Genomic DNA, 12047 nt, shown 5'->3' with positions numbered 1-12047 from the left:
CCTTTTTTTTCCCAGAGGGATTTTGAAGGGTTTAGAGACTGTGAAAGGGGGGAGAGGAGTTGGCAATGTCAGTATCACATCCTCTGCTGGAGTTCATATCTCAATGTAGGGTTTTACCACACAGCAGTGAAAGTGCTGCCTAAAAAGAACAATCCACAGATCACGGAGGTATGCAAAATCTACCTTCTAAATGAATCTTTTTAATATAATAAAACCTTAGCCATATCTAACTCTCTTTTCCAAACAAGACTTCCTTCCACTCCAATGAAATCTAAGCAAATTGTATTTAGGTCTTTTCCTAATACAGGATAGCAGACATCAGTTAACATTCAGTCTAATTACGATATCATGTTTAATAATGTCATATTCAAGGCCAGGCTGAGTGGGGCCCTGTGCAGCCTGACCTGGTGGGGGCAACCAGCCCATGGCAGGGGTTGGAACTGGACGACCTTTAGGGTCCTTGGAGGGGAGCTTATGGATGGACCCAGCCATTCTATGAATCTGTTCTATTTACTGTGTGACTTTATGACAACTGCTTGTGTTTAAAATCTTACAGTCAGCAAGTACAGAATTTGAAGTGCTGCATGAAAGTCCTTTTTTGTTATTTAGGTTCATGTATTTTTGTGACAGGCAAAAACTGGGAGAACCAAGCAGTGCAGAAGCTCGGCTGTACTTCAGTTAAATAAGTGTTTTACACACTTGACAGAATTTTTATTCAAGATAAACATACTTAGAGCTGCCCAGGGAAGTCCCCCTTCCTTGGGGGGAGGTCTAAGAGATGCCTGGCTATAGCAGTAAGGGGGACAGTCTGATGTCAGGTTGATAGTTGGACTTGATGAGCTTGAAGGTCTTTACCAACCCGGACGGTTCTGCGATGGGCCAACTTCTTCCTCGAGCCCCAAAGGCATCACATGTATGTAAAAAACACAGCCGGATGGATACTGAAAGATCATTCTGTGATCCTTCTACGTCTGTGTAGATGACATACAAGCAGGCTCAGACACGGCAGAAGATGGTGCTCACCGTGTGCGTTTGCAGCATCGCGTTCAGTAAACCTGCAGGATTGCTACTGCTGGGCAACGTCAGCAACAGAGCAGATAGATTCTTCGTATTCTTTCTTAGCATAAACCTGTCAGCCCTCCCCAAACAAAACAAAGTCTCCCGGAGAGAGGCGCCCATCGGGTGCCTGCCATGAGCCGGGCTCTGCCGTGCCTGGCGCTGCCCCTTTTCTCACAACCCTCTCGTTGACATTTACCTAAATTCGGCCCTGTCCCTTCACGTGCTCGTTTATTCCGACAGGAAGGCTGCCTATACATGGCGGTGGGGCTGCTTGAGGTCTGTGGGGTGCTAAGCCCTCATTAACTCCACTCACGCTGTCTTACTCTGCTTGCCAGTGCTTAAGCAGTGCTTTTTTTAAAAAGCAACCAATTAGCACCTCATCAGCTCCAATTAGAGGAGACAAAAGCAGTGTAAAGATAACTCAATGAGAGGGGGTGGCACAACATCATGTAATCTTTTAAGACAGCAGTGAGCATTCACTGGGCGAGCTGCGCTGGGCCTATTCACCTTTTTTACTTCCCTCTGGATGCATTTAAGTCTTTTTTTGCTGGGAAGCCGGGCCTCCCAGGAGTCCCAGAGTCTCTCATTCAGGGCTACCTGTTTACAGCTCACCGAACAGAAGGACCTAAACAATCCTATATTGTACGCCTGTTGCTTCCTTAAACTTAGGCCTCCACAATGGCATGTTTTCAGAAGCTGGGCAGAGTAAGTTAAAGGCTGGCTTTATACTCATTAAGTGTTCTCCTTGTACTGTCTTCTAATTACATGGCAGGGCAACAATGTATTTTTTTTCTTCAATGGAGTTCTTTGGAGCAGTTAATTTGGTGCCTATACTAAATGCTCCAAAACATTAATTAGTGTGGAAGGAACCCTAATTTCCTCGGTGGCTTTCCTCTCCATTTACTTCCCTTGTTTTCACATAGGCTTGGATGAGCCTCTATAATGAAATTACCTCATTAATGCCTTTATTCTTGCAGAATAACTCATTCAAGATCTACCATTTAGTTTTAATTTAATGCTGTCAAAAGCAAAAGGTGCATTCATGTCTTTGATTAGTGCTTTTTTTCCCCCTTCTCTAAAGAGTGGACAGATTTAAATTGTTAAGATGGCAAGTAGTGAGTTATAATTGGATACAAGCAGCACTTCAGTGAATATTAAATGCTTTCAAAGCCTGGTCTATGTGGTCTGCTGACTATTAACTGTGTCTAGTGAGTAATTTGGTGGGTTTTTGAATTAACGGCACCTTAGCCACTGTGAAGCAAATTAAGTTTAATTTTGTTTATAAAAAACAATGAAGCTGCATTTATCAACATGACGGTCAGTCGTAACAGAGTTCAGTTTTTCCCATTGTCCTGTACTGACCTCATGGCTTGGTTACTTTTGCTAACACAGGGTCTCATCCTGTACGTCTGGATGGAGACCTATTTATGGATGGCCAACAAGACGGAGCCTTTCACTTGCAAGAACAACTGGGTTCTTAACACCGTCGGGAAGAAACCACTCCATCCACGCATGACCACGTTTTACCCTTCCTCCACACCTGTGCAATACTTCCCAGCCACCAGACTCTTAACATTTTACAGAGATGGGGAAAACTTCACCCAGAGCAGAACTGAGTAACAAAAAGAAAGAAGTAATGGAAAACTGCTGTTGCAGCATGGAAAAAGCAACAACAACAACAAAAGAATGCATTTCCACAGCAACGATTTCCTGTACACAAAATGCACTGAGGTTTATACAGGAGGTGGCGTGCAGTGGTCGTCCTGCATCTGCACCAGCAGCCTGTACCCTGCATTGCTGCAGTGCAGCCTGCCCTCCCTCTGCCTTCAGCCTTGTGCCAAAGGGGTCATGGCTAAGGGCAGAAGTGTGACGATGCTAATGTTGTCTCTGCTCTTCTGGGTTATGAGAAGCTGGATCTCAGGCTACTGAGGGCTTCCATTAACTGTAGTAGATTTAAATTTTGTCCTTATTTTATTTTTAAATAAACAGTTTATGTATTGATAAACATTGTTTCTCCAATGATGAGGATTACCAGTTTGTTTTATCCCAGGAAGGAATGTATGAGAATTCTTGAGCAAATAGAAGTCTTTGGGTTTTTGGACTAGTGATGTTTCCAAAATACTGGGCTTTCCCTGTGAAGCACACAAGGGAAGTACAGCATCTTTAGGGAGACATTTTTTTTCTTCAGTTAGGATTTGGTGTAAAATTTCAGTCTGGCTTTAATTACAGCTCTCCTTCAAGGCTTAAAATACGACAATACTTTAATCCTCACTTTTACAGATATGAGTAATTCCTGCTGCAGGTTTTTGGTTCACTGGCAGGAACACTCAGGTTTAGATATTTCCCTGTTATCTGACTTTTAATTCTGGGTTTCAGCTGGGCTGCATGAGAGCCCTCTCCTAATACATGGTGTTTTTATGCATGTATGCTTTTCCAGTTCATAGTGCCTGAGACAGAGCAAGCAATACAACTTTGGAGAGTATACACAGCTTGCTGCACAGAGTGGCATTAGAGTGTACAGTTTGAAGTATAAAACCTGAAGAAGAAGGCAGCAAAGAGTTTGGGGAACCAGTTCTGATACAGTCTTGTGTGCACTGTCCATTGCCAGCTCTGTGGTGTGCCAGATCTCTTATAAATTGCTATTTATCATGATTCAAGAGTTGTGCAGTGTTAGTGGCAGGTCCAAAGTGAAACTAGTTCTCTGGCATTGGCTTATTTTGCAGTAAGAACATGCCATGAATTCCTGTTCCTCTTCTAGGTCAGCTCAGAATGGTGGGGATGGTTTAAGAAAAGCTAGTTTCAGTCCAGTCATTGTGCAGATAGTAAATGTTCCTCTGAGTCACATGAAGGCCCCAGTCCAGGTATTTTTTCTCAGTGTAATATATCCTGCCAAATTTGTGTGTTTCTGAACATCCAGCAGCATTCTCTCATGGGTTTCCATTAGTCCAGTGACCGAAGCACTTGCTCAAGAAGCAAGATAGCTTGTCCAATTCTCTTTTAATCTGTAGGAAGTTTGCACATTTCAAATCACCACACCATATCTTTCTAGGAGAAAGGATAAGAAATGATTCTGACCATTCACTTACTGCCTTTTGAAGCAGGGCATTGTGCAGAAAGTCAGAGAAGGCAGATAAGACTCTTCATCTGGGAGCTGTTTTGTCTCTGCTCCAAGAATAGTTCCCATATTTCATGTTTGTGTGAAATACAGTGCTAAAGGCAGGGGTTGGGAGCCTTTTCTACAAGGTTCATGTATTCCTGTAGGATACCATGATTGTAGGAGTCAACCGAAGAGCTTGGCTTCTCCCTCTGGTCCAGGGAGTACAAGACGGAGAGAGCAGCTCAGGAGCTTGTTCACCAAATGAGATAATTGCAGATGGCAAATCAGCAAACCCAGCAATACAACTGCATGGCTACAGATAGTGGCTCTGTGAAAATGTGGGCTTAGTATGAGTGCTGATCCCAAGCCTTATTTGCTGCAGCTTAAAGACAATGTAGGATGTGCATAGATGTAACCTCTGATGGGTGCCTATAAGACAGGCACAGGAAAGGAAGCGTAGGTATGATCAGCAGGAATCACAACTGAAAAACACTGAAGTGACATACCATTTCATTCCTCAGCAGGTATGCAGCAAAAACAAACAGCAGAACCTGTGTCTGCAGAGCAGATGCAAGAAGAGAAGCGAGGGAACGGTGTACAAAGGGCAGAAGGCTGGCAGAGCTGTTGGGATGGGCAAAGGGGTTCTCCAGGGAAGCCCGTGCTGCGCTAAGAAAGAAGGATAGCAGGGTTGGCCTGGTTCTATCCTTGCTGGCCCACAGCGAGCACCTTGAGGCAGCAGAACGGGCAGTGCTCCACTGCGCGGATGTGTCACGTTTGGCAGCTCCTTTGCAGCTGCCATGTGTTTGCAACTTTGGATTGTGGGGCAAAGCAATGCTGCATGTGAAGGAACTGAGATGGACTAAAAGCTTCGATAGGTTACTTTCAAATCCCCTGATGAAATTCTTTATACTGTGCCCTCCTGTTTCTAGTTCTGATGTGCAGGAGGAAGCAGAAAGAGAAGCAGAGAAGGACGAGGTGAGATGAAAGGGTCTCAGCCACTGATGGAATGAATTGCTCGTCTGTTCTTGAGTTGGAGACAGCATAAAGCAACTTTAGGGAAACTCACACAGCCGAGGAGCGCATCTTTGCTATCCGTTTTCATGGAGTATTCTTAGCATTGGCAATAAGTTGCAAACTGGAGAATTAACCACGCGGTGACAAATGATTGCCAGAGCTGATAGATTCCAGGCGCCGTTCGCGAAACTGATGCGGCCGTGCAGAGACTGCGGTGCGAGAGCGCCCCCTGTTGCTCCAGTGAGACTTGTAAGAGCTCTGCGGGAATCGTTCACTGCAGAGGGGCTTCACAGCGATGAAAGGTGGAAAAAATGGCACGTAAGTGGGAGGCTGACAGAGCCGGGAGGGTGTGTGGCAAAGCAGTAGAACAGCACAACGAGAACCAAGAGGCATGTGCATCCATAGAGCAGAACCTCTTGTTATTCTGGCAAAAACGCGGCTGTAAGGTCGTGCATTACTCAGGCATAGTGAGGAGTCTGAGAAGAGGTGGAAAACTTTTGCCCCATCACGTAAGAACAAGAGAAATTCCACCATGAAGTAATGTGTCTGTCTGCAACCCACACCCTGCTCCCTGCAGCACGAGAATAGTCTTACTTAGGCAGACGTAAGTACCTCTCTCTGCCTTCCACTTAGCAGGACACCTTTGAAAGGCTTCTAACAGCAGATAAAGTCCTGCTTTGGCAAAATCTTTCCTCCTGTTTGCTGGAACCCTGGGCATCATCTACGCTGCATACTTCAGAGAGATTTTATTTCTGCACGTCATCCCTGCACTGTTGAATTCCTTCCGATGACCTGGGGCTATGACGAACACCTGGTTAAGTCTTTTATTCAGTTTGATCAAAGGAGCACTGACACTGCCAAGCATTTAGCTGAATGAGTGCTTCGCTATGAATAGCACAGATATTTGGACTCAAGTGTATGTTAGCAGCCATCAATTGAAATCTTCATAATGAAGGCCTGTGGGAACTAAAGGTGGATGAAAGAAGAGGAAAAGATGCTTTATAAGGCTAGGTTAGGATATAAAGACTTGCATCTTGTAAGCAGGTCAGCTGTTCCACACAGAGCCAGCAGCGTGCAGACACTGGAATTCTGCCTCGTCCCCCCATCACCAACAATAAGGTGGTTATGGTGAATGCAGGCTGAAATTCACGTCACATACAGCTGAATGTCGCATAGTCATCCAGGACTGCGTAGGCTGAGTGAGGGCAGGAGAAGAAAGCTAGCGATTAATGCAATACTGTGATGGGGAGGGTTTGCATACTACCCAGGTCTATAGATTATGTACCGGCACGCGAAATATAGAGGGGTTATTAGAGGCAGCGAGTGAAAGCAACTGTTCTTCTGACAGCAACAGCAGTCAGTGGAAACTAGCAAGCAATAAGATGATGGTTCCTGCTTTGAAAATACTCAATGCATATTGCTTTCAAAGATATGCATCAGGGAAGCAGAGCAACACTAATGAAGAAAACACGCAGCAAAAAGCTATCTGATTGAGCTGCCACATGGACTTATCACTTTGAGATAAAATGGGGCTTTCTCCACCTGCTGTAATGTCTATCCGTGCTTTGAGTTTATGGAGACAAAGTTTTTATCACAGAACCTAACAGGGAACCATAGTCAAAGCTTAGGAAAAATGCTATAAAAGTAGAATCATCCAGTGATCTTAGTAGTCTGATTTATTGTAGGAGAATCTCCTGAGATCTAGCAACTTGAAGAGCAGCTGTTTGACCCATATTGTTGATTTCAGTCAAATTGTTTAAGGAAGAATGAACAGGAGGGTCTTAGGAAGTGTAGGGACAAGAAAGGAGAGTTTAGGGAGAGAGGGAGAAAGAGAGGGAAAACATAAGTGCACTGAGTGACCCAAGTTGTGAAGGGTGATTTGTTTGCACATATGAAGATCTGAGTGGGGATAATGCATACCTACAACCATGCCACTGGAGCAGACTGATCAGCTCTTCCCCATCCAGAGTTCATGGCTGTGAGAACAAAAACCACTGGGGAATGCAGCACTGTGCTTGGCAACATAAAACACAGGCGTTCTCACTGATGTATTGTGGTAACTGCTTACAGTTTTCACTAGAAGGGATGCAGATACACTCCACGTTTGTAATTATGGTCAGTAACAGAAGGTTCACTTTTCCCATCATAAGAAATATAGCTTCACCTGTAATCAGATTAATGACTGACAATTTGGTTTACCTATAAAGACCTCTAGTTCTTAACTGAACCCTCCAACCATGGCAATTCACCTGCAGAACATTTTATTTAAAGAGGTTCTGTATGCAGTTTTTGTGCATATGGCAAAGAAAAGATGAAAAAAATACATAGCATATAACTAGAAATATCTATTTGGCTGCAAGGCAGTACTGAACTTTCTGTGCTACTGAGTAAAGACAAAAAGAGTAAAGGTAGTTAAGACTTCTGTTTGCAGCACCCATTCTAGAGCATCTCTCAGTAGTGGCTTAAATGTTTTGGCTGATATTAAGGGCCCTGGGTGCTGTTCTGCAGAGGAAAAGCTGCGATCCCTGGCTGCACAGTAGTAGTGAGTTTGGAGTGAACAGCCAAAAAGACAATCCAGTAAATTTACTGTAGAAATGGGTATCTCGTTAGCCAGTGGTCTCCAGGGCATTCTGGATGAGTCTCTGGAGATCTCCATGGGAACCTGAGATATCTCTGATATGGTATTTCAGGGCAGAAGCAAGAAACCATGCTGAAGGACAAAGCCACTAATTGATGTCCTAAGTCTGTTTACATATGTACCTCAGAAAGGTATAAACAGCTACTCACTTTCAGCCAAAAACAAACCTCTGTACAAAATCACAGAATCACAGAATGGCTTAGGTGGGAGGGAAGCTTAAATATCACCTCGTTCCAACCCCCCCGCCATGGGTTTGTTGCTAACCATCAGCTCAGGCTGCCCAGGCCTCCATCCAACCTGTCCTTGGATGTCTCCAGAGAGAGGGCATCCACAGACTCGATGGGCAGCCTTTGCCAGCTCTTGACGCTCTCTGAGCAAAAAATGTCTTCCTAACACCTCAGCTAAATCTCCCCTCTTCTAGTTTAAAGCCATTCCCACTTGTCCTATCACAATCAGACTGTATAAGAAGTCAGTCCCCCTCCTGCTTGTAAGCTCCCTTCAGTACTGAATGCTGCAGTGAGATCTCCCCCGAGCCTTCTATTCTCCAGGTTAAAGAAGCCCAACTCCCTCAACCTTTCTTCACAGGAGATAGAAAAAGGCCCCTCTGCGGATCTGGACATGCAGGGGCCTCACATGTGTTGCTCTGCACACTCCAGACTCCTTAATGTGGATTATCTCTGGTGTGAAATGCTTGCTGCACTGATTAACCCTGCTGCTGGGGATGGCTGGTAGCACCATGTATATGGATGTAGTTCTACACACACATACCCACACGTATATATACAGACACATACAGGTAAAGGATCAGCTTGCTTCACTACCTGGAATTCAGTAGTAACTTCTAACGTACATATGCTACAGCACCTGAGACCACACTCAATAGCTCTGGGATGTGTACAGCTTCTCCTAGAGCTTGCTGCAGGGCCCTGAGAGACCTCTGTGTCACAACAGAGAGCCCTGGAGTCCATGTTAGGGTCCCCTGGCGTTCTGGGGACTGTTGTAGGGTGCCCTAAAGTACACTGGGACCCTTGGGAGACTTCTTGGGAAATCTAAGAAGGCTATTTGCTGCCCTGAAATGTGAGAGGGGATTGAAGTGGTGGGATCTGATTAACAGGGAGATGATTTCCCTGGCAAAGTTCCCTAGTGTGCACTTAAAGAGTTCACTGAGAGGTCTCTGCAGTGCTCTACAGCACACTGTGGAGCTGATGGGCACATGGGGTCGGGTGGCCTGTCATGTCCCATGGAAATGCACAGAAGAGTGTGGGGACAATAAAGGACCCTGGGGTTCGTAGGGGGAGAGAGAGAAGATGCAAGGAACTGATGTGGGTGTTGTCAGTAAGAAGACTTGCTTGGACAGAAGAGCAGGGAGACGTGATGGGAGCATGCAGTGCGGGGCAATATGCTATCCAACGTCAGCGTTTCTGATGAGGTTATGTGGTGTGGTTGAGCTTGTAAGTTTAAAACTGATTCGTTCGTCTTTCTTAGAAGCACTTACCAAGAAGCGTTTTAAGAATACAGAGAGGAGTTAACTGGAAGGACCTTCTGGGCAGTAGGGGTGCTGCAGCCTACCTGCCGCTCATAGGGCCTCGGCTGCAGCATCAGCATGGGAAGAAAAGCACAAGGCCGAAGGCTCACTGGGTGCAGAACGGGACATCGCTGGCGGGCCCGGAGCTCTTCCGAAAAAGGTAACTCAAGGGTCCGCACGACGCGCACCGCGCCGCCACGTAGCTGCGACCCACCGCAACGGGAAGTAAACATAGCGACTTCCTGCAGGCCTGCGCTAGGCTCCGGGTTCCAGCAGGCTCTATGGCCGTCGGTCCTCCACGTGAATCGCGCACGCTGCTAAACCGTAGTGGAGGTCAGCACTGCACATGCGCAGCGGCTCTCTGCTGCTCCCTGCTGACTGCGATGCGGCACTGCACGTACAGGATCGGCGGCACCTGCGCGTTGCCGTGCGCATGCGTAGTAAACTAAGGAGGCCCTGTTCAAGAGAGCTCAGCGTGCTGCTAGCGTGCAGCTGTTCCTGCAGAAAGACGCTACTTCCGCGTTACCGAGCGCATGCGTTTCACTTTCTGGAGGACTGACCGGCGACGTACGCGGTCGCTACAATCAGACGCTACTTCCGGGAACACAGGTGCACGTGTACCAGCGCCTGGCGAATCTATTACCATAGAGATAGCAGGCTGGAAAGTCGGAGTGACAAGGAACAGCGCTCTTGTGTTCCACCACAACGCACATTCCGTGGTCTTAAACATAAGTACAAGACCCAAGCCAATCACATACCTGCTACCCTTGCCCCTTACCACCTTGGCATCTCGAGCCCTCTTCGCGATCAGAGCGGGAAGTAGTATCGGGACCAATAGCTCTGGACGGCCTTTCCCCGTAGACTCTATGCTGTCTTTTCTCTCTTTCTCCATTTGCGCTCCAGACCGAGCCCTGAGACCAGACCGCTTTGCTCCCATCTGTCCCCCCTCCGCGCCCGGTGGAAGCTGATTGGCTGAGCGCAGCGGTAGATTTGCATGTGCCCGCCCCACCGCCGGCAGTGCTGAACTGCGCCACCTTCCGGATACAGTGCGGTACTGCAGCGAGGCTCTGAGACGATTCACGATCAGCTCCAAGCCTGGAATTGGTTACTAACTGCAGAGATTCTTAGTCACAGCATTTCAGTTTGCAAATTAAAATTTATAAACTCGTTTTTCGCTGAGCTTCCATGTCAAGTATGCTGAAGAGCTGATCAGTATGTTTATTTCTGTATGACGAAACTTGTATACCATCCAGACCTTACAGAAAAATACATTGGATGGAGAAATGCATTACAGTTCAGCACAGCACTTACAGCACAGGAAACCCCGCAGGTGAGTTGCAGGACGAGGTGTTTTTTCACATCAATCCCTGTATTTTATTCAGACTCGTTAAGAGATGTGGATGCAAAATGACACAGATTGTGGCAAAATGAAAGAGGCGTCACTGCTGCAAGACATTCTGTAGATTGGATTAGAATGCTGAGATTGTGTTTGTTTTAGACAAGGCACACAGGCAAAAAAAAAAAAGCCACCCAAAGATTGCTTTGTTTTCCTTTAGCTGTAGTGAGAATTGCAAACAAAGCAATTTCTGTAATGATGGTTATGTGCAGTGCTGCACTCTGTTGCACAGGAGTCCTTCACATTGAGAACTCTGCTTGGAACATTTCCTCACACTTCCTTCACTGGCAATTGGAGAAGATGCAGAGCTCCCTTTCTCAGCAGAAGCAGAATGATAAACAGGAGTGAATGCTGGCAATGAGATACTGCTTATTGAATACTTTTCCATTTTTTACACATCTGTACACTATGCCTTTGGTTAACAGGAAAATGCTATAACAGTTAGAGTAATATTCCATTGTGGTTAGAGAAAGAACTGTGACAGGAACACTTTAGAAGAAACAGTGATTTTTGGTTAAAAATGGGAATGAAACACACATTTCAGTATTTATATATTAGAAACACTCTATTTCTAAATTACATATAGAAGTGAACATTAGGTATTATGGTCTCAGCACTGAATGGAGCTAATGACATTCAACACAGCAAAGTGCAAGGTTTTACACTTGGTCTGGAGGAATCCAAGGCTGTGCAGACTGGAAGGAACAGTCCTTGAGAGCAGTCCTGCAGAGGAGGGCCTGGGGGTTCTGATGGATGAAAAGCTTAACGTGAACTGGCAGTGTGCTCTTACAGCTCGGAAAGCAAATGGGATCCTGGGCTCCATCAGCAGAGGGGTGGCCAGCAGGGACAGGGAGGTGATTGTCCCTCTCTGCTCTGCTCTTGTGAGGCCCCATCTGCAGTACTGTGTCCAGGTCTGGAGCCCCCAGTGCAAGAAAGACAGAGAGCTGTTGGAGAGGGTCCAGAGGAGAGCCACAGAGATGATCAGGGGACTGGAGCACCTCCTCTACAAAGACAGGCTGAGGGAGCTGGGCTTGTTCAGCCTGGAGAAAAGAAGGCTGCGGGGTGACCACATTGCAGCCTTTCAGTACCTAAAGGGAGCCTACAAACAGGAGGGGAGTCAGCTCTTTGAAAGGGGAGATAACTGCAGGACAAGGGGAAATGGTTTGAAGTTGAGGGAGGGAAGATTGAGGTTGGATGTCAGGGGGAAGTTCTTTACAGAGAGAGTGGTGAGGTGCTGGAATAGCTGCCCAGAGAGGCTGCGGATGCCCCATCCATCCCTGGAGGTGTTCGAGGCCAGGCTGGATGGGGCCCTGGGCAG

The 12047-nt window shown here is 46.4% G+C and overlaps 1 protein-coding gene across 1 annotated transcript in view; it reads right to left on the bottom strand.

The window, feature by feature from the left end:
• The window catches only part of LOC100543122 (protein ERGIC-53), a 41491-nt gene extending 31925 nt beyond the window's left edge, over positions 1-9566 (bottom strand). The window contains exon 1 of the mRNA XM_019618881.2: positions 9378-9566. Within this exon, the coding sequence (XP_019474426.2) occupies positions 9378-9566 (189 nt within the window). The remainder of the gene's footprint in view (positions 1-9377) is intronic.
• Positions 9567-12047: the final 2481 nt, after the last annotated feature.

Source organism: Meleagris gallopavo, chromosome 11 (assembly GCF_000146605.3).
Source record: "Meleagris gallopavo isolate NT-WF06-2002-E0010 breed Aviagen turkey brand Nicholas breeding stock chromosome 11, Turkey_5.1, whole genome shotgun sequence".
Classification (NCBI taxonomy): Eukaryota; Metazoa; Chordata; class Aves; order Galliformes; family Phasianidae; genus Meleagris; species Meleagris gallopavo.
This window is presented reverse-complemented; position numbering and strand designations above follow the sequence as displayed.